The sequence below is a fragment of the Cydia strobilella genome, chromosome 1, assembly GCF_947568885.1.
Source record: "Cydia strobilella chromosome 1, ilCydStro3.1, whole genome shotgun sequence".
Classification (NCBI taxonomy): Eukaryota; Metazoa; Arthropoda; class Insecta; order Lepidoptera; family Tortricidae; genus Cydia; species Cydia strobilella.
This window is the reverse complement of record NC_086041.1, coordinates 26,335,348-26,359,521: the sequence shown is the minus strand read 5'-3', so window position 1 is coordinate 26,359,521 and position 24,174 is coordinate 26,335,348. Positions and strand designations below refer to the sequence as shown.

Below are 24,174 nucleotides of genomic sequence, written 5' to 3'. Positions count from 1 at the left end.
ATTGCTTGGTTCTGTTTTCAATTACAGCTTTATTTCCAATGAAACGTCAAATCAAACAGCGATATTAATCCATCCATTGTTCGAGCAGGTTCGATTTAGGTTTTTTTTTGTTTATGATCCAGTTTGCAATGTCAGCCTGTAATGTGAATAAAGACATTCAAGCCGCTCTTTTCTGTCCATGCTCCTAAGTATTGCGAATAGTTTAGCATGACCAAACCTAGTTTACTCTAATTTTCTAGGAATCACAGGTTTAAAAATTTCATATATTTATATAGTCGAATCTCTGACAACACACCGGGCTGTGAACAATAGGTAGATAACGCATCGACATAAAGCAGCGTTGTCGGCGATAACTCACGATAGGGGAATGCACCAGATGTGATTTACGCTTTACGTCGACAAGTACGGGTTATGGCGTGAAAAATATCAGGAAGCGTGACGGAACATCTTTATATTAAATCAGAAAAAATAATGCGAGTTATTTAAAATGTGCAATTTACCTTAAAATTACTTTTGACGACTTTTCGGATGGAACCTGTAGGTATGTGTTTATTTACATAATTAACATCTGTTATGGCGGGTTGCACCAACAAAAATGGATGGACTGATCAATCATCAGCGAACTATGAAACTTCCAGTACAATAAAATTTTGCGAACGTTTTAATTAACAGTGCCAGACGGTTTAGTGCAACCGTCTTATTCTAACAAGTAGCTGCATCCCTTCCTTCATTTACAGACTAGGACCTGCATCTTACGTGTATATGGACAACATTTAATGTGACGATATTTTATTTTGATGTTGGTTCATAGATGTCACTCGTCAAAACGGGGCTGTGTGTTTCTTTAAAGTGGCTGTAAAAATAAAAAAAAAAACAGGCAACAATATGGGCCATATTACAAATACCTTACAGACTGTTAACATATACACCGTGGCTCAAAAATAAGTCCATTCCCGTTGCCATGGAGATTTTGGAATTATACTGAGCAACTTTTACTATGGGACCAACCCCAAACTCGCGAAAAAAAATTTGGCTGTTTCATACATTTTGGCTGGTCCATTTTCTATGGGAGGGTAATTTTTTTTTCGCGATTTCGTGGTTGGTCCCGTAGTAAAAGTTGCTCAATATAATCCCAAAACCTCCCTGGTAACGGGAATGCACTAATTTTTTAGCCACCCTGTATGTGCATTTTATAAACTTAAAAACTAAACAATATTTAAAATAAGCTTCTATGCAAGGGGGAGGTCACATATCTCTGCAGCTGACTGTACACTCAAAAAATGTGGTTTCATGGCAAGCAATTAAGATTTAACACAAGGAAAATAACTTTCTTACTTTTCTTCTTTTGATATAATTTCATGATATTCTAGGGTTTCATTTAGTTGACAATAGTTGACCCTGCCCTTTTACCATATTTGAGTGGTGGCTAGCTCAGCAGTAGTATTTCTCGCGAGATCTTCGTGTATCTGCCACAAGTTGCGTAACAAAAATATAATTATGCAAGCTTACATAGAAATAAAACACCTCCGCTGCGTTGCAACCGGTAGCCATTTTTCAAAGCGTACGATAATTTGGGAACGTTTCAGGGTTGGCGCAATTAAATTTAATAAAAATAAATAATTAAAACTAAGTTAAAGATGCAAATTTGTAAAAGTATGCATTGTAATTCATGTTCCATTTTTCACTTATTTTCCTAGTCCAAATACAAAAAAAAATATTTGTTAACGTCAATTTAAAAATAATATATCCAACTGCCGTGTAAAATATAAAAGTGCTCATGATATATTTCATTGCCATTCTTACTCAGTCACGGCTCGAAAAATCTGAAATTCTCGAAACGCTCTAAAATAATCCCCGACATTCTAGAATCTCCGCTATCCTGTTAGCTCAGCTCAAATATGACGGGAAGACGGCTTTGGTTCCGGAACACGTAATAAACACAAATACTATTGTGTGAATCGCTACAATGAATGTCTACGAGAACTAGCACTTCTTGAACACATTGAATAAATAATTTATACTGTTGTGAGAAAATGATGCTTGATTTTCGTGAAATATACATATCAGGTGATGGGAACGGATCAATATTATTTAGTTTAAATAATGACATCTAAGATTCCAGCATAACAATGACATTCAAAACATACCGTGATTTATTCTGTAATAAAAATATAGGTACCTACACGATTTGTAAAAAAACTTGACCAGTTAAGAACCAGTGAAGTCATGCGCATGCGAGAAAGTCAGGCGAAAGAAGGAATTTAATTAGATACATTTTAAAAATGAGAGCAATGTGCGAAATGATAATGAATTGAAAGGCCACTAAATACAAACTTAGACTTAGACTTCAGCCTATCAGCACTAAATACAAGCATCAACAATAAAATGTCGTTGCCAATTTAGAGACCTTTCATTTAATATTCGAAAACAAGTTTTCTCAAAGGTGTTTGTAATCCTATTTTCCATGTCTGTGTCGATTGTCTACAAACGTATTACCGTCACAGCTTGAGTTAATCCGGGTACAGTCAACCGCAACTGACAAAGACCAGAACCACAGGTCGGGGAGCGCCGGATTTGTGAAAAACATACGCCTGCCACCATTAGTTTAGCTTGTAGATTATATTTAACAGGCGGTAGAATGGAGCAGTCCATTTTCAAAAGTTTTATTTGTGTTTTGTTATATAAATACTTAATGCAATTACAAAACAGGGGTATATTTTCATTATTGATAAGTACACAACCACTAACGTAATAGCAATACATTTTAGTATTTTAAACATTTACTAATACATGATTATTTTAATACTTTTATGTTAAATAGATCCATTTGCTCTTTGTCGACTCGAGAGAGCGCAACTGTACTTAAATATGGGATAAGCCAGAGTATACATTACATTTTAAATCCTAATTACCACAATCAAATTTTAGTTTACGTTTCGCATTTCATCCACATGCAGAACCTCAATTAAAATTGTGTCAAACTTTCATTCGCACTCAGCTCAGGCTCATCCTTTTTCGCTTGACTCACACATATTAGCTGTATAGGGGACGCCCGAAATCCTGCAAGTGTCAACCCTATCGCCACGCACGGGTACTCGAATATGGTTTTTCTCATTTCCTCCACCGGAATGCTTGTACATTTATTTTTATTCCTATTTGTATTCGTTTCCTGTAACGCCATATTTTTTTCGCGACGATTCTATCCGACGTATACGTCAGGGTTGTGCCGTGTTTCCGAGCCTTTGTCAACGTATTATGAGGAATAATTTATTTTAGACCATTATCTCTACTAGTTAAATAAAAATTGCATTTTTTTAAATAAAGAAAACAACAATTCTTGGGTAAATGCATTTTTGCGCTATATTTATTATATTTGGTGGCCATTCGTAATCACTTTAGAACCGAAAGTTTAATCTGAATTTGTCCTCGAATCACCCATGCTTGACATATAGTTAATAGTAACTTACGATGCTGGTAATATATTAGTTTCGTTCACTTACTAAGTACACGTTTTCAGTATTACCTTCTGCGTAATGCAACAAACTATAACTCTAGTCGTAGTTTTGTCGTCAATTTATTTCAGTAGTTTTTAGTATAGCAAGAGTTTAAACGGTAAACGGTTAGCGCCGCCATACCTGACGCACGTATTTTCCTAAAACGCGTGTGTAAATCTGGCAACACGTGTCGACTACTAAATCTGTCCTACATAAAAAGGCGCGGAAAAAACACCGTAACTCTAGGCTAAGCCGGCAACACGAGGATTTCTGCTTTATTGTACTCGGTGCGCATAAAAAATAGGCTCACTTACCGCTCACCTGTAAGCCTACGGCTCAAGAACCACCATGTTCTCTACCACTTGTACTCGTATTAATTACATATTTCAACGTTTAACACACCTTATTTAAAATATAGTTTTTAGTCTTAAAAACCTGTTATGATTTATATAAATTAACACATTTAACAGACATATACTACATATTGCTAGTACACGTAAACAACGTCTGTTAATCTTATGAACTAGGTTATTTAACTGCGGATAGTCAAAGGTTTGATTGAAATGAAATTAAAGTATCCAACCAAAATTGAATGATCCTAAAGAAAAACCTATAAATCGACGTACTTCCCAATCCCAACTTAACTCTACTTTATTTTCCGACCATATGGGGTAGAACGCAGATTACTATTCGTATTTTATATGTCAAAGCTCTAAACTTGAGAGAAAAGATTGCGGGGTAGTTATCACCCCTTTTCGGTAAGGGGAGCTAAAGGCACATTTTAAAGCTGAGCTCGTATTGGAGATTTATAGCGTTATCGAATTTAGAAGTTTCAGCAGCTTGCGTTTTCCTTTTTATTACAGTACCTATATTTCACTTCTTTTGTTTTATTCAATTTAATTTTAATTTTATCCATTTGAGTGTATAAGTCAGTGTACTATCGACAAATTAAAAATCATCTGCCCTCTAAATAATCATTAGTCAATGATGTCTTAGTTCTAAATTCAAATACCGGTATAATACTTTGTTAAACTAAAGGCAGAAGTCGCTCGATTTCCATTTAAACACGATGTTTAAATGCAGCCCCCTAAAAACAATAACGCAACAATTACACAAAAAGACAAGGGGCGATCATCTTGCCATTGTTTTGTGTGGACTAATAGGCCCGCACAATGCAGCCTTTACCGAAGTTCGCCATCGGGTAACAATGCCACACGTTTGGGGGGAAGCTCCGCCGTCCTCGGAGTAAGTTACGAACGGAAGGAAGATCCGACAACTGCCTCATAACATGCGATACAGGATTTAGTATACACCTACAGTCTACACTAATTATCCTAGTAATATATAGGTATATCATGTAATTATCACTTCAAACATTTCGGTCAACAATTTTATTATAAATATATTTTAATATTGTCTTCGGTTACCGCAATGGTTACTCATGAAATAAAACTATGAAAACGGATTATATCGCATATATTGAATTTATAATACATCCCGACGTTTCAAACCCTTACCCAACCCCCGTTTCGTTTCGATACGTCGGGATGTATTATAATTTCAATATACGCGATATAATCCGTTTTCATAGTTTTATTTCATAAATATATTTTCTTAAAAATGGTAACCTGGTGAATTTAGGTCATGTTTCTTCATTAGAAGCTATTCTTTGCCGTGAGCCATAAAATAAATTAATTTACCGAAAAAAGAAGGTCGACAACGCACAAGTGGCGCCCCTGGAGTTGCAAAAGTCCATAGGCAACAGTAGTCGCTTAGCATCAGGCAAGCTCTATGCTTGTTTACCTACTAAATGTTATAAAAAACGCATTGACAACTCTACACGCATGCAGTTCGTCACATGGGTGTCACAAGGGTATTGCTGATCCTTCGAAACCTTGCACACTCCTTTTTGAAGATCCAACACTGGAGTCTCTTAACAAAATCTAGGCAGGTTGATAGATAGATAGATATTTAAGACATTTATTTGTTTGCTGCAAACACACACAATTACTTGCTGCTAAAATGAAAAATAATAAAAAATGGTAAAATGATGCTGCTTGAATTAATTGGTTGCTTGGTGATACAACTAAGGAGAACAAGTATGATATTAAAAATGACTAATGTTTTCGCGACTTCCTTCCCATTGGTCCCCCGCATAAAGCCACAACTTCAGCGCAACTACCCCATGATGTCTAATGAAGAGTTTTGTACACAGAGGGCCGGACAACTCTTTATTAATGGCGTGTGGAACTTTTGCTTTTAATGTCACGGTTTCATATTTACTTACTTTCTAAACATCGTATCATATAAGTTATACCCGTGAAAATATATTTTAGTTTGCATAGGCTGGGTGACATTGTCATGACATTATAAATATAACGTGCCTTAAGAGTAAAGCGGTCCGCAACAACGACGTAGTCCCCATTTTCTTCTCTGGATATAAACATAATAGGGAAGATTTTTTAATACAAACTACTAGCTCCACTGGCTACTAGGGGGCTGCACAGCTATGGTGAATGTTTTCCATGATGTAAATATCCACAGAGGGTAACGGGGACTACATTAGAAGCGATCGTCCACTGTCCTCTTAAAATGAGTGAACATAGCAAGATACATATAGTACAGACACATCAATTGTAAACGTACAAAGTAGCACCTAAATCAAATTTAAATAATACGTGTACATGTGTCTAAAGTACAGATAATAATCAAACAAGAATGATACCTTAAATACATTTTTCACGCGAACCAACATAGCTACTTTTCATGTAAAACATATTTACTAAAACACACAGTAGTCTCAAAATATGACGTGCTCTGCAGTTCTCACAGGATAGCAGTTTTTCACATCAAATATTCATACAACGGATGCTGTAAGCGCATGAACAAAATAAGCATATATGTGTACATGTATATTTAACTGATAAAAGCAGCTTTCACATTCGCGTTTTAGGTAGGAAAGGGTTACGCTGAAAAATAATATTTATAAGTGACTAAACCAATATTACTGTTTTAAAAATAAAATTATACAAGCGGATACGATGATACTATAGTTTGTTTTTTTAATTAGAAAGAAGTTAAGCGATCTTGACGTGTCTTTTTATTAAAAATCAATATTGAAAAATAAGTCACAGCAAATATGTTACAATTATAAATCATATACGATCTTTCACATACTTTTGCTTTCATTAGTAATATAAACTATTTTTTTAAAGCGTTTTGCAATATTTTTTCAATGAAAAGACACGTCAACATTGTTTACCTTTATTCTAGAGCTAAAAAAAACGAACTATAGCTATGTTTGATAAATTCTTTCCTTAATGCCAATTTCCCCCCTACTCCATAACGGACTATATCAAGAAAATATTTATTCGCGCCAAGTGTAATTTTATGCCTACTCGTATCATAAGAAGTCGAGCGCTAGGCGACTAGCCAAAAGTAATTTTTAAATTGTAGTCTCAATTCACTTTTACTATTTCAGTTTAGTTTAATGCATTGTTGCTTCAACAAAACGCAAGTGATTTTTGATGTATAGCGTGTCCGCCCTGTGATATTAGTGCTGCTCGCGTGTCTTAGCTGTTTACTTTTGGTTTGTTTACCTATATGATTCTAATAGTTTAAAGTATTATTTGTGTTGGTTCGTAGAAAAAGTATTGTATACAATAGTGATATAATCAAGCTTTTCATTCTCGTACCCAACAAGGCCACTCAGCAAGCTTCGTGGCCTTAACAAGGTACTCGACTGAAAAGCTCTCCATTATATCACAATTGTATAAAATACTATTAACAGTTTACAATAGAATCACTTCTTCATATTTATATGTCCGTTAACCCTGGACCTAAAACACCATAATTTATCGAGTTAAAATTTTTATAAATTTGGATTTTCATCGACCACTAACATAAATAACTGCAACAAACAAGTTTTCTACGTCAATGTAGTTTAAATTGGCAAACTGTAAACCATGACAGAAAGTAGCAAAAGTTATGCCCGTTATGTACTACTGGACGGTCGCCATAGAGCTAGAAAATTCGTCTACGAAAAATAAAAGGTGTTACCTACGCTATTTTGAATTTAGAACTTGGCTGGCGTGTCCTAACTTTCATTGGAATGTCGTTTTATGACATGAAACAGTAAATGTGAACGAATCGTGAACATGGCGAAGAAATGGTAAGAACAATGGCTTGTTTATATTTGGATTCGAGTGCTGTCGACTATAAAATGTCTTTCGTTCGATTGTCCTTGGAACATTTCATGATTTCTGTTTTATTTTGCGTCTTTCTCTGTTTACCGTTTTGTTTGGGGTATCATAGTTTAGTTTTGGTTGTTGTCTAAAGTTATTTGCGACTTTCAGTTAAGAACCAAGAACCATTTGAAAGTTTCTTAAAACTAAATACATCGTTACAATAGGTGCCTTACTTAACAAAAGTTTCGAAAAAAGTAGCTCACAGTCACGCATCCCCTTAAATCGTGGCGTTATCGCGCCTGAAATATGTAACGTTACCGCCTAAACTCTCACAGTTTTATATTTACTTGTCACGGGGACAACCCCAAAAAGGGATTACATAGCTATACGCACAGTCGCACATACTCACACAAATACTAAAATCTATCTATCTATCTATAACATACGTACATCAGTTTGGTCACATGAAACCGAGCCATGTAAAGATCGATTCACGTGCAAAGATCTACGAGTAAACAACGACGGTTCGTGGCCTCCAGTATTATTTTGATTATAATTTTACTAAAAGCACGTAACAGAATAACTATAAAGGCAACAAAATAAAATAACGCCTGCGCGTTTTGAAACTAAGTAAATACAATATAACATTTTACTTAACCTTTCAAGTGGCATACGTCATTTTTGAGTTGAAGGAATATCGTATCGATTTTATTTTAATTAATCAAATTCCAAATTTAAATGACGTAAATTGTCCGGGAGCCAGTTCCTGCCACTTCAAGAGCTAGATTTATTTATCGTTTCATCGGCAGAAGAAATACACACTGTGAAAATTTCAACTGTCTTACGGTTTACAAAATACAACACATGACAGACAGTCTGTCACTGGAGGTCACTTTGTTTCGGCTAAAGCTAACTAAGAATCGATTCTGCTTAAATATTAACATAATACTCAACTACAGTCTGGCAAAAAAGAGTAGAAATTAAAAAGTGGCAACACTGTAGTGTCGTCCCTTTCAAATCAATCTTTAGATCTTTAGCCCGCTCCAGACTACGCGGCGCGAAGCTGCGAACGCGAGTGTGGAGTCGATGTCGCCGATTAGCGAACTAGACTCCACACTTGCGTTCGCGGCTTCGCGCCGCGATTCGCGCACGAGTGTGGAGGGACCTTATGAAAAACGAGACGACACTACAGTATTGCCACTTTTTAATTTCTACTTTTTTTTGTCAGACTATATGTACATAACTTACTCTTACACGGAAAAAATTGCATGCGCCCTTTTTGCTTAAGGCCGTTCCATCGGGTTGCCGCTATCACTGTCACATTTCGCAAGAAAGAACGGGAAAGACCATGCGCGCCAAGTGTCCATTTTGATCGAATTTTGTCGATTTTTATTTATTTTGAAAACGTTGCCTTACAATATCAAAATTCCAAAGCGGATAAATTACTATTTAAGTTTAGATTGTTTTTTGTTCTTTTTTCTGTTTATACTAGTGTCACATAATAAATAACCGAGTAAAGTTGGATTAAAAGTCCAAAAGGAAAGGTTAGAGGTTATTTTGGGAATTAATTGTATCGATCGAAGTGTCATAATTCGTGTGTCGGAAGCTTATAAATTAAAGATAATATAATTAAGAACTACATATATTTTTCCACTTCTACTAATATCAACGTCTCTTCGAAAAATATGATCATATTAGGAGATTTTTCACCTTCAGGCTCAGGGAACCGCCTTAAACCTTAATAAAGTTTACAATACCTACGCTATAAAATGCGTCGTGAGCTTCGCCTACTGACTGTAATAAAATTCAAATCACAAATTAATAAACCGTTTATACTGCCATTTAAAGCCGTAAAAAGGGTAATGAATTAAAAAAGTTCATTCCGTATGAACGAGTAAATGAGTGAGTTAATGTTTTACGAGTATTAATTGTTACGTGTAATTGGGACACAATGAGTTCACGCACGCATGGGTTAATAGTAATGAGGGAAGTTTTACTTTAAGTCGATAGGTGTGTTTCACTTCATCGCTTTGTACGATGATGATAAAGGAAAGGATTAATCGTTTATTATTATTTTAACAAGGATTAATAGAACAATAGATATTGTACTTACATATTATGTACCTATATTCTGATCTAACCTATAGGTATATAATCAACACGTACGTGCGAAGTGATATCTACCGTAACACTACAAATGTATGGTGCAGTGCTGTATCAGCGCCCTATATTGAAGCTAATACTTGCAGGGTATTATTCATCTTTGGTATTTAAAAGATTTCAGCACTGAAGGTTTACAAACCTTACCTATCCAACGTAAGTACTTAAACTCTCAGCCGTCTAAAAATATATGATCGTGTAATCTACCTTGCGCAAACAAAATCAATATCTTTATAAAAGCGAGCGGATATTTTAATAAAATAAATCTGATCCTCGATACAAGCGGCTCTCATGCCCGAAGGCGTATTCTATCAAATGTCAAGTGGAGACCTTTCCGGATTGTTTTCATCGCGTCCAGCGGTCCGTGAAATCAACGGCCTCCGAGAAGCATTAGGGATGCGAATATAGGTATGTTAACATTACTAAAAACCTTTATTTTTGTGGAAATCAAGACTTATTGTAATATAATCTTATTGTAATCAAGACTTATTATTATGTATATGTATTGTAATCGTTTCATGCAGTTAGTTTTACAAATATGCATTTTTTCGTCCACTATTTATTGCAGAGAATAACTAGTAGATAACCGTTCCTTCGAGTGATTCTCTTCTACGGGGAAACAGTTCCAAAGCGGCATTTTGATTTACCTACTACTAAACCGCGAAAAATCGGTGTGACTATTATAAATTTAAGTATATTGGCCTGATAAGGTATAAGGGCCTGAAACTAATAAACTTAAGTTTGAGAAATAACTTCATGATAAAATAATTAAACAATAAGTACGACTTGTGAATAAAATCATGTGATTTTATTTTGAATCGTGACCATATAGTATTGGTACCTATATATTATTGTAGGTATATTAGTTTCAAAAATATACTTTTGTTTATATGAGAGGTGGATTTATTTCAAATACTTATTTATATACGTTGTGTTTATACGTAAATATGTATGTCACCGTATCCGACATAAAACTAGGTACTCTTGCAAGAATTTATTTAGTTACTCACAAAAAGGGTTGAGATAAATAGTTTCGTTAAAATTGTACGTTGCTCACACATCCAATTTTCCGTTTTATTACTATGTGCATGATCTATCAAACGACCTTGTCAAATAGCCCCGAGCGGTAGGGTGCTCCACGAAGTCTCTACAAGTTGAAGCATCAACTAAAAGTTTCACCCAACAGAAGCCCGGGCCAAAAGCCAATGTACTGAAGTTATCTGAGAATTCCCGCTGAGGAATGTTAATAGTTGTAATCAGTATGAAGTATGGGGAAGTATGGGGCACCTCATGTCAGCTTTGCACGCGACGGCCGCTAAGGTGAAATTTCAAATCGGGTTAAGTAGTTTGGAAACGTAAGATTACATTTATTCGCTAAAAGCGTATGTAATAAACATCTTCAAATTTTCATTGCCCAAAAGTAAATTAACAGTTTGCCCGATGTGAAAATGAGTGACAATTTGGTAACTTGGCTACTATATACCTACTACTATTTAATAGCCTTCTTACTGATGGTAGCCACGCTATGTGAGCACGAGTGTATAAGATAAGATTATGTCGATACCAGAATGCCATACTTTTACAATTTACTTTTTTTTATTAGTCTGTTTAAACATGAAGGTTAAGTAATATCCTTCCCAATTTTCTTGTACGTATACCTTCTTGGCTTTGACATAAAAACAATAATCTATCATTTCAGTTAATTCATAAACAGCTCATGTACCGCGTTCCGTACGTTAAGAATTTTCAATTTTGAGTGTCTCTTGAGGCGCTGTGCTATTAAAATAAAACCCGACTGGCTGACATCACGTAAACGCCATCCATCAAGTGTGCAAGCCCCTTTATGCGGGGTATCGACGCGAAACGAATTTTTGAAAAATGTAAAAAGGTCACTGCTAGACGGCACGTTTCGCTCATTTATTGTGTTAGGTAGTGGCTATTTTAGGGTATCGTAGGAAACTCATTTAAAACCTTGGACAACTCGGACTTTTACTAGGCAATATTATCTATTTTCAGTATAGGTAATATCTTTGTTACTTATTGAAATTGTATACACTTCCATATTTATATTTGATCATATGTATAATTCCAAATTTAAAGGTAAAATATGTACCTAATCTTATTAAAGCTTTTTACATTTCACAACACATTAATTATTGAAAAGCCCAAGGCCGCATCTAGGTGCGAATCAGGAGCATGGCTTCATGCGTTGCCTTCCCCTCAGTTAGGCACGTTACTAGATAACGATTCTTTGAGGATTGCGGTTGCCTTACGATTGGGTTCGAAGGTTTGTGAGGTACATAGGTGTATATGTGGAGCCATGGTTCAGGAGGACGGTCACCATGGCCTTAGTTGTCAGAGGTGCGCTGGGCGTTTTTCGCGTCACCATGCGATAAATGAGATAGTTCGCAGGGCTTTGGATTGTGCCGGGCTGATGGCAAAAGGCCAGATGGTCTTACATTGGTTCCTTGGCAGAAGGGTCGGTGCCTCTTATGGGACGCAACGTGTGTTAGCACCTTTGCCCCGTCCCATCTGAGTCACACCATCGGTGCTGCTGGTTCAGCTGCGGAGTATGCGGCTAAACAGAAGCATACGAAGTACTCTGCCATGGAACCAATGTATGATTTTATACCAGTTGCGGTGGAGACTGCAGGACCTTGGGGTGCGGAGGCTAAGGAGTTTGTGTGGGAATTGGGTCGGCGACTGAGAGATAGGGGTTGCGATCCTCGCTCCGGATCGTACCTGGTCCAACAGATCTCCTTGGCAATTCAACGGGGCAACGCTGCCAGTGTCATGGGGACGTTTGGGCCGGCTACGGTCCGGGGTGGCACCATAGCCTAAATAGTTTAATTTAGTGGTTAAGCTAGACAAAGCCTGTTGCGGATTACATCATTTGTAAGTCGATGACGAAGCCTGTTGCTGATTTGCTTTTGTGTCCACTTGACGAAGCCTGCGTTACCGATCACGATCTATGCATGGATGTTATTTACTGTTTTATTTATTGTGACGTGAAAATAAATGCTTGTTGTATAATTGAAATACAATTCTTAGGTATTTCTGTACTTGCAGTAAATCTGCTTATATTTTTAACACAGAACCCTCTTTACTTATCGGACTGTTAAAAAACACTTAAAGAAAAATGTGAATGGTTTCATTTTCAATCATCTTTATTGCACAGAAATTATTTTTGGATTGATTTATTGTATGTCAAAACACAATGTTACTTTATATACTTATTTAATCAAAAGCACTTTACAGATGTAGTGCATAATAGGGTATTCTCCTACTAGTCAAATCAGTTTCTTTTTTAGAACTGTCAAAACGATTTGCTAATATGGAATTTATATGAAACATTACACAATGACGTCACGGTCAACTCAACTACTTTTTATATTTCTATACGATTTATAAATAGAACTTGTGCTTAAAAATAAATGCTATCTATGTTTTTCTAATAATTATCTGATGCTTTATTTCATGCATGGTGTAATTGGAGTTAAATAATTTATTTTAAATACAGTCAAATACCCTATTGTTTTCCTTCGTATTTTCTCGGAAACGTTAGTAATTTGTCATGCTACTTCAATCAACCTCAGTACTTTTTGTACCAAGACTCACTGAAATAGCTAGACACGTTCGTACGTTTCCGTGAAAATACAAACGAAAATAATTATGCACTACATCGTTTAAAAAGAGTGGCTTAGTTAGACCAAAAGACGATTTCTATTTTTTTACTATATTCTAAAAATCCGTGTTTGTTACAGCAGGACATCGACAGCAAAATGCAGCAGCTCGCCACACCGACAGCGGCGGCGAGAGGAGGACGCGAGCCCCGCCGGGTTCAGTGCGGCGCTGCACAAGACGCCGCCCGCGCCGCCGCCGGCTCTGCTGCGCCGGCTCGGCGTCAAGGAGCCCACTGGCGTCGGGAAGGTAACATTACACTACTTCTATCTAACTCGAGTTCAGTACGGAAATCGTTATAGTATATATAGGTAGATACATACATAGAGTTAATCCAAGTCTGCAACGATTTTGATAGCACACTCAGTGCAAGTGTCATAATTTCATACACGATTGACGTTTAAATACCACTTGCACTGCGTATGGTAACAAAATCGTTGCAGACTTTTGTTGGTCTAACTCTACTTACTTCCAATTCGCACGACATTTCTGTGTCAATGTGTCTGTAAGTTCTTTAGGGCAGTCAGTTGAATTTTTTTGGCGTAACCACGGCAACGCGGTACAAGAAAAAGTTTTTACACAAATTGACAAGCACCCATTCCTGGCACAGTACACTGGCATTTTGAACTTTCCGTCATCGCGTTGCTAATCAAACAGAATCTGTCGTCGCGCGGCGAGGTAATTCCATTCTGGTCGACATTTATTATGCGCTTTCGCTTATTGTGCGCTCGAGTGCTAAGGTTTATATAGCGTACAACAACGTATTTACGCATAATTAACAGTACGCTCGCTATTCGTCTGGTCATGCATCTCGTCAGTCGCACGAATATGCAACTGTGGTGTAAGTACATAGACAAACTACAGGGGCTCTTCGCTTCAACGGCGCAAGGAGACAATGTAGCGATTTTTGTAACTGGAGACAAATAAGTAATAAGATATTACACACCATGCAATGCACCACGCCTGAAAGACATGGACATTAATTTTGCGTAAATATAACAGATACTCAAGTATCACCAGACTTTAGAATAGGTAATTGCCTGAAGCAAACTAAGTATAATGTTACCAAGCACTGTATGCTCTTCATTTTATGCGTTTAGCCACCATATTTAGTCGATTCGTTTATCTGAGTCATTTCACATTAGTTGCACTATTGCCTTACCATTCTCATACTATATATAAGTACATACTTTTGCGATGTCACACAGTATGTTTGCTTAAATCTGGTCTTGATATTATAATGTAAAAAAGCGCGGTGTGTATATTTTGGTGGAGATATTTTACACTATAGCTGACAGTAAATCTATCAATAAAAATTACTAATATAATACATGAAACCAAAGCAAGCTTCGGCGAATTATTTTAGTCCATGGAACAGTGCAAAGTAAATGAGATGGTGAATAACGGGCTGAAACCGCAGCGATGCTTTAAATACAACAGAACAATGCGGTAAACATGTAAATCAAAAGCCGGGTAATCAACATGCAATTCAACCACACTACATCGAAATACATGTTCCTATAATATTACTAACTATGGCAATTGCAACTTAAACATTAAACATTTATAGTATTTACGCACATTATAATTATACTCATTCAAAAACATATGTTTTGTCTCAGCAGTACCTATTTACCCCTTAAATTTTTCTGTTGTGATACAAGTGTTCTACCTTGGTCATTACACACGAGGCGATTTTGTGCGAATAAGAAAGCCGATGTGTGTAATGACCAAATTAAAACAGTTAGTAAAAGTCTAAAATCTGTCATACTGACTGCCGCGCCTCTCGCCTGCCGCTAGCGGGCCGGCCGGGCCCCGGCACGCGGTCGGCGGGGCGCCGGCGCCCGCCAGTCCGTGTTGTAAAATCTACTCGACAAATTTAAGAAGGCTCTGTTTCCATACATCTTATTAGCAATCAATTACCTTCTTAAGTCAGTCGGATTATCATTAATTACCTAACAAGCTATATAATGTAATGAAAAAGCACGCGTGTTTAATATCTAGGACTATGAGCCTAAAAGCATTCCATCAACTTGCATGTTACGAGCAAGTGTGTTAAAAAATAAATTACTTTATTGTTCCGTAATGTACCGTAAAGTATCAAAGGTGGTGTACCTAACTCAAAAGACACTCAATCATTCTGATCTGTCCGAGCCACATTTTAAAAGGAAACTCATTTAAAACCGCAGCAATTAACCCCAGAAATCGCTAATAACCCGATTGATATCTCTGGAGTTAAGGGCGAGTTCATTAGCGCAAGATCATCAGTTGTCTCATTAGAGGGAACCAATTAGTGTGGCCGGAAGGCGGCCCCTTAAATCATTGGGAAGCGTGACTCGCGTCCGTTATTGAAACCTGTGCCATTTCGCAGTATAAGGAATACAAAGAAAACAACTTCAGGAAGATTGAACAAAATGGCTGGGTGAGGGAAGATGTTGCTATTATTCTTACATGTTACCTACCTAAAGTAATACGTAATGTAAGTACAAAAATGTTAAAGCGGATAAGTATTGCTCAGATTTTGGTTATTATAAATCTAGATTAGTGTAATTAGTGAATTATAGATTACCCTAGCTGACAGCGATGGGCGGCCCCCCAGCTTCGGTTTTGGTTTTGACATAGGGTAGACTGGGGACTATTGAAACACGTCATGATTGAAACAAACAATAACTATGCATATGACGCAATACTCGGGCCTCGCGGTCAGCCATTTTTGAATCCTGGGCAAAAAATGTTCAAGCGCGCAAGCGACGCGGCAGTGTTGAGAAGCCGTTCAAAACTTTTGCAGTATAAAGTGAAGTACCTGCACAACTAGCAAACTAAATCGTATAACTATTAGAAGTATTAGAACAAATAAAATTATTTTTAGAAAATATTTTATTTTGTTTTTATTTCAAGTAGAAACACTACTATATAAATTATAAACTGAAATAAATGTCATATATGTACTAAGAAAAAGTAACCAAGGCCTTCAGTGCCCCAGGCTGGAATCGAACCAGCGTCCTCTGCTATCGCGGCAGGTGCCGTGCCATTCGGCCGCCAGGCCACGGCGGCATAGGTAAAATTTTTCCAAATATATGCACTTTATTGAAGGCTTATGGCGGCAGTATGGTTCGACCTTCTAACTGAATCATCCATGTGATTCCAAGCTAGCGAGAGAGATGGCGCTACCAATTAAACTGCTGCAATCAATTAAATCGTATAAGCTTTACTCTTACGACTGCAAGTCGAAAAACAGTCGTGTAAAAGATTTATCGTTATCAAAAAGGCGTATGAAAGCAGCTCTACTGTTTAGCATTGAACGCTTTTTTGCCGCATAAACTTGTCTAGTAAACGTGCTCTTGACAAACTCATATCGCTTTTACTCGATAATATCTAAAGGTATCTCTCAATCGCCTTCTTACGACCGTATGTCCTATTAAAGGTTGTATAAAAGTAACCAAATTGCTAATTTGTCGTCAAATTAGCTTTTATAGCACCATCTTTCGACATTCAGTTATTACAGCACAATTGCTTCTAAAAATAGTCATATAACAGTTGTCTGCAAGATTTTCTTCCGACTTGAATATTGAAGTTGAGAAAACGTTGTTTGACGGCTATTATACAGCTTTATAGTCAGATGAAAGTGCTTGAATCTTTTACGGCACAATCGCCATTTTGTTGATCACGTAACAATAAAAACCGGCCAAGTGCGAGTCGGAGTTATGTTTCAAGGGTTCCGTACATCACAGAAATTTTAACAATGTTTTTTTTTTAGGTGAAACGTAAGTGGAATCGTTTATTCAATTAAAATGTTATTCCGAATAAAGTAAATTTTGTGGAACAACCAAGTTATGTAGGCTTAATATATTTGGTAGTTAGATTTTAGGTAGGGCTTTCAAACAATTTTTATTTAAGAACTTAAGAAATAAAAGATTTAGTAATATAGGCGCATACCCTTTGTAACTGTAAAAATAAAATAGTCCCCAGTCTACCCTACCTAAGTTTGTAGTTATGAGCGAAACGTACCTAAAGACTGCTTGAATTAGTGTAAACGCTTATCATTTTTAGGGTTCCGTACCCAAAGGGTAGAAGCGGGACTCCGCTGTCCGTCCGTCTGTCTGTATATCCGTGGTAGCTAGACAGTGTGAATTTTCACAGATTTCTGTTGCCGCTATAACAATAAATACTAAAAATAGAATAATTAAGTGGGGCTCCCATACAACAAACATGTTTTTTTTGCCGTTTTTTGCGTAATGTACTTCGTGCGCGAGTCTGACTCGCACTTGGCCGGTTTTTTAATATCTACCTAGAGATTATTTAATAATCAATGTCACTGCCAAAGTAACGTGCATAAACCAAAGCTTCTCACAGCCATTATTTATTATACAGTTGTCCAATTATTGCAGGCCATTACTCGCTTCAAGCGGGTATTGGCAGGAGTTTGCCAGTTCCCAGTGCTCCGGCCAGTTAGGTAACTAGATTAGAGCTATACCAAGTCTGGACTAAGCTGCCAATGACGAGACGTGAACTGAATTCGATATAACTCAAATTTAATAGGTCTGAAAAACATTGATAACTTTATTTAAAACGTACGTTAAAACGTTCACGAATCGGAACTGTTAAATGCTTTACGTTATTTAATTACGCTAGTCTTAAGGACACCTCGGGATATCCGTTACACAATTGAATGAACTTAGCTCGGTAGAGAAAACCTAGGTAGGTAATAGGTACTAGATATACCTCTAGTTTTACATTACAACTCATTTTATTTCGATCGTACATAACGATTGATATCCATCTGCGATCTTGTCGTGCCGGGCCACTTGCTTCACTCCCGAATATATTCTTATGTCGAAACCTTACTATTGGTAACCGGCATTTATTTGCTTCCAAGGACGTGATGTAACGACACCGCGTAAGACGACAAGGTAAAGTAATTAGTTGCAATTACATTCATCGTGTATGAATATGTATATTACAGTCAAATCAGCGTGATTATGATCAATAGCTCTTGGGAATTATCGACCTAAGTTTACTCCTAGCTGTGGGTTCGAAATATCTACGATGTATTGTCTAACGCTTTTTCCTCTAAGGGCCACTTGCACCATTCCCTAACCCGGGGTTAACCGGTTAAACCTGGAGTTATAAGTACAATTTGAAACTGGGTTAACGGTTTAACCGCTTAACCTTGAGTTAGTGGGATGGTGCAAGTGGCCCTAAGTGTCACTGTTAAAACGTCTATCTAATAGAACCAACAATAATAACGAAAATTTTAGAAATGAGTATTATTTCTGAAACTTATCCAACGGTCTGATTATTTTCCATCGCAATGCCCTTGCTTTATCTAGGCGCACAGCTACGACGGAAATACGTCTGCCTGTCTGTATTTCTTTTACTTATTGCTGGACAGAGGTCAGACAATAAGCTTCTTTAAGCGATCTTAAGTCTTGCCAAGCCCCGCTCAAAAGATATGACCGTATCAAAGAGTTTTCTTCTCTATTTTACTGGCTTTATAAAACAAATTATTATCACAAGACCGTAATTGATACATACATTCGATAATTCTACTCTATTTGTCATTGGATCTGATCGTTTTTACAATTAATCTAGACTACGAGATATGAAATTCGTTTCGTTATTTTAGGAGGATTTAGTCGATTCTGTGACTTTCATATTTTTTATTGTTTTTAACTTGTACGCTTGCGTGAGTCGAATGTAATTGATTCATTTGCGGATGTAGACGACAGTTACCAATCTGTACATGCAATTAACTGAGCCCTCACTTGTATTACTTTATTGACTTACATTTATAACATACACTTATACTAGTACAATTACTAAATATTACATACTAATTTTATTTTAAATTTCATTTTTACAGGAATAAAAAAATAGAGATACAGTTACATATTGGAAAAAATGGCATACCTATTTCACAGCACGAAAATAGTAACCCGTTAATAGTTCTCCCTTGCTCGGTTACACGAGCAATTACGCCAGTGGCAGTGGCAGGGTTAATGTGATAAGTGACGCGCTAACAAGCTCCAGGTGCAACGTGGCTAAGATTTTTTACAAGTAGAGATTTAAAAAGATTTTCACGCTTGGGGGATAAAATTCTATCCCCCTAATTTGATTAAGCGAGGCAACGAGAGGGTTGAGGTATCCCGTTAAAGTACGCAATTTCTATTACTTTAAAAGTGTGCAGTTTTAATCCTGTGTCAAAAGTTACGAATTATGATAAATATAGGTACAGTCACAAGTATTCCTGTTCACATTTGCAATGAGATCATTTAGTTAAAACGTACTTACAAGAGTCAGTTTTATGCTTTCTTCTAAAAAACTAAGTTTCATATGTCAAGCAAAGTTCATATATTAGCGGCCAATAATATTATGTTATATTTTAATATACCATATAAAGTAAGGACATCTATTTTATGTGTCGTTAAACTTGTAGGCTCCATGTCTGACCTGAAGAAATTTTTTTTTTTTTGCGGAATAAAATTAGTAGCTACAAAATATATATTAATTGCTGGTATTGTCTATTTATATTAGGACTACTTGTTACCTAATGTCTTATAAAAGTACAGGTACAATGTACATACCTCTGTATAAAGCACATTGTTTTAGCATTTTTCCACAAAGTCGTTTTCCCTACACAGCCATTATACAACATCCAGAATAAAAAATTAACTCCTCGAAGCAAGGCATTTGCAATTCAAGAGGCTAGATAGTACAGAGCACTTGTGACAAAAACTTTTGGCGACGCTAACGAAACCTTGCACCCGTTCAGTTTTATACATATTCCTTTAAAAAACTACTGCGAGGGACTGCCACAGAGATACAAAACACAATATACCCGTAAATATAAAATCGTACTAATAGGTACACTCTTATACGTAAGCTTAAGCTTAAGTTTGGATATAACAATATTTTATCTGTATTCGTAGTACATACAGTAGTCATACTAAAAACATATTGTACGGGAAGTAGAGTGCATTTCCCTATACATGTATTTATTTATCTTTCCGTTGCTTTGTAACTTCAAATAGATCCATTCGACAGGTCATCATCTAAAAACAAGCCATGAACGCCAAAACAAAATGAAATAAGACATTTCCGAAAAGTTGATCAACAGGAAAACCCTTGAAAAACACACAACAACCACTTTGAGAAAAATAAACGCTTTGGCCACTTGTGTGTGTCAAAACAATCTCCTATGTTATTAGGATCTAATACTATTGGTAGCGTCTCGAGGGAGCTCACAAGAGTGTAGTGGGCTTCAAATAGAATAGATTGTATTATTTCACCGTAAAGAATACCAAAGTAACAGCAAACTGAAAATAATTTTTGTAGAAAATTAATTGCTTACACTTTATGATGAAAATTAAGTAAAGAAAAAACCAATTTTCTTAAAAAATTGTTAATTTTCTAAGAAATATAATAAATAATACATTTAAGTGTCAGATGAGCACTAAGCTTAAGTAGCATTGGCAGCTCTAAGCATGTTTCTAAAACACATCATTATACTATACTTAAAAAACCTGTAAGAGTAACCGATAATAGTAATAGTCAGTGTAATCTTCCCCACTATTCCTCCGTCAATTTGTAACGTCCAATGAAAAGGCCGGCTGCCACCCGCGGGATTAAACTCCTTATTGATTATTGGACCCTTTTTTATTGTACGAGCCGTAAGTGACTGACTTCAAGCGTCATAGACCATAGATTGTTAACTAGATGTATAGGTATGTAGCAAGCACTCTAATTAGTATGACATTGACAACTAAGTGAATACATTTTTTCATAACTTCTGCAACTGTAATGTATGTATATTATTGTGCACAAGACCGGTTAAATTTTTAAACTACTATGGTGTCACGTGAGGTAGGGATAGTACCTAATGTTAGGTAAGACTCGAGTTTTCTGAGTCTTCTACTTTAAGGCTCGACTCAGTTTTTCAGACTTTCAGAGATAATTATGTCTAAACTCGCGTTATTTTTAACTCGGGAGTCTTTCGTAAAGATTTGAGTTTTTTTCAGAGAAGTCTCAACTTTCTTACTGTTAGATTAAATCTATAAAATTGTTGAAGAAGTCTTTTTTTCGGACCTAATAAATAATCCTCTTGAATTATATGACATAGTCAGTAATTTGTAACCCATAAGTATCTTCATCCGAATATTAATATTCTCTGAACTCGCCGCTACCGCTTGTGCCATCTTACCGCTTGTGACAAGCAACCACACATCCCGCAATTCGCGTATAGATGATTTATACAATACGCGATATTGATACTACAGACCTACTTCCTTTGATGTCCTCTTGATGGGAGGAAACACATCAATAGAGTCCAAAGGGGCTTCCATCATATAACCTAATTATTGTTCCTAACAGAAACGAGACGACTAGTTATACATATTTTCAATGTAAAGTAATGTAACCAGATGTGTGGCCTATAATAGCGTGATGTGTACTATAATTGTGAAACCGGTATCATAGCTGTGAAACGGAAATCTCAATTTTTAGTTTAAAAATTGATTATTCGTCTGCTAAGCAATCATAGTCAATAATTTGGTTTTAATTTAGATAACAAAAATGCACACTTCCAAATTGCAACTCATTTTCTGTTATATTTTTGCAAACTAATATGTATGTAGTTGACTTGTTAACAAAATTCAGTTATTCGCCAACATCAAGTTGGGAACCGCGAAGCGCAAATTCACACGGCATTCTATTAACGTTGCGGTACTGGGCAAATATTAACATTATAAAACATGATGCAATTTTTCATTATCAATTGGGTGATTTTTCAATGCATGTATACTGAACTAGTTTTACTATAAAGAGGCCCACTGACTATCAGTCCGCCGGACGATATCGGCCTGTCTGTTGTTCGGAACTGTCAAATTTTTGTTCTAACTGACAGGCCGAAATCGTCCGACGGACTGATAGTCAGTGGGCCCCTTAAGACCTAATATCGAAAAGATCTAGAAAAGTTTTAGTAATTTTGAGGTACTTCTGTAATAAAACTTCCTCTGGTTTACCTAAAGATTCAACCAAACGTAAACGCCTAATATTTTCTGTAAATCATTTTATCAATAGAAGAAACACAAACATACTATACTGTATTATGTTCGTGAACGCTCATTGTTAAGGGGCCCACTGACTATCAGTCCGCCGGACGATATCGGCCTGTCAGTTAGAACAAAAATTTGACAGTTCCGAATAACTGACAGGCCGATGTCGTCCGGCGGACTGATAGTCAGTGGGCCCCATTATAAGCATCATCTCATCACCCTAGTCTGCTGGAGTTATTTCTTACCAGCTAGTTGATTCGTAGCATTATGCACCCAGTACCCAGGCATTCAGTGTAAAGTATTGTTATGAGCTTTGAAGACGTAAAACGTTACTTACACAATGATCACAACAAAGCATAACTTTCATCCACGCATCAGACATTACAGACTCTGTGTCCACAAAAAAAACCTAATGAAGTGCATAAAATCCGGCAATAAGCGGCCGGCGGGCGTTTTATCAAATTATTCGCGCTTGGCGGTCGTCCAGCTGGACAGTCGCACACGAAAACTAGTCGCACTAGGTGAAAGTAAGAGATACATACAGGTATTAAATATGATTGTTACCAATGTGACTCTTTTAGGTTACCATCTTTATAAATGTAAATGTATGTATGTATGTAAATAATTTGCTATTGAATATGCAGGTTAATATTGTACCTTATTCAAGGTCTACGTAGATATACATTTAATCATATAATATATATATTATACATATAATTGTTAAGTGTATCTGATCATCCCTAAACCATATTTTGTATAATGTGCAAATTTTACCTCAGTGGTACACTGTTTCGTAGCACCACTCACTTAAACATGTATCCTCCTACAATAATAATAATGTCTTGTTAGAGTTTAATTAAACCGTAAAACAGTTGCGTCCGCGACAGTACAGTCTAGTTCACAGCGAACTAATGTAAGCTATTACACCGCTTGTTTCACTCGGTTTTAGCTACCGTTAAATGTAAACAATGGCTGCGGCACGATGCAATAGAACCAGCTTACAAGCTGCTATGACTTTGGAGTTGTTTTCATAATACAAGACCATCTAACGTTCACATTTTTTATTCGGCAATAGGTGAGCAGTTCGTGTGTAAATAAGTAATTTTGATAAGCGGATGCGGGATCAAAAGACACGTGAACTCGATATTATGCAAACAAATGTATCAATTTATACACATGAAATAGAACCCCTCCTACCATAAGTTCACACGCGAAGAGCGCACATGATTTAATTTAATAAGTTGGAAGGATTAATACAATTAATTAGCCATATTCCAATAAGAATTTTGATATAATAGTATATTGATAGGTACTGAAGTTTTCTTCTGCCAGTAAAACAGGACTCCTTTTCGTTTTGGTTAAAAATGTTTAATATCAATTTTGGCTATCAACTATCAACCCAATGATACGTTTACTAAATTATCGAATAAAGCTTCTTCATAAAAGCATAAAATCGTATAAACGTACGCTCGCTATTACAACATTCATTATAATTTATATCACTGTGACTTTGACCACAAGTGTATATTCATTGACAGTAAGCGGTAACTCATAACCAATACGCTCTTTGATAGGATTACGAGCTGGTTGACTACGAGT

At 36.4% G+C, this 24,174-nt stretch overlaps 2 protein-coding genes across 4 annotated transcripts in view; both read left to right on the top strand.

The window, feature by feature from the left end:
- LOC134755424 (transcription activator GAGA-like) overlaps window positions 1-24,174 on the top strand; it is a 470,096-nt gene that overhangs the window by 190,553 nt on the left and 255,369 nt on the right. The window lies entirely within an intron of this gene.
- The window catches only part of LOC134742282 (kinesin-like protein CG14535), a 326,650-nt gene that overhangs the window by 260,815 nt on the left and 41,661 nt on the right, over window positions 1-24,174 (top strand). For 2 of the 3 annotated variants that reach the window (XM_063675336.1, XM_063675342.1), the window contains one exon: window positions 13,606-13,771. In XM_063675336.1, coding sequence (XP_063531406.1) covers window positions 13,606-13,771 — 166 coding nt within the window. The remainder of the gene's footprint in view (window positions 1-13,605; window positions 13,772-24,174) is intronic. The other variant, XM_063675350.1, reaches the window with a different exon arrangement.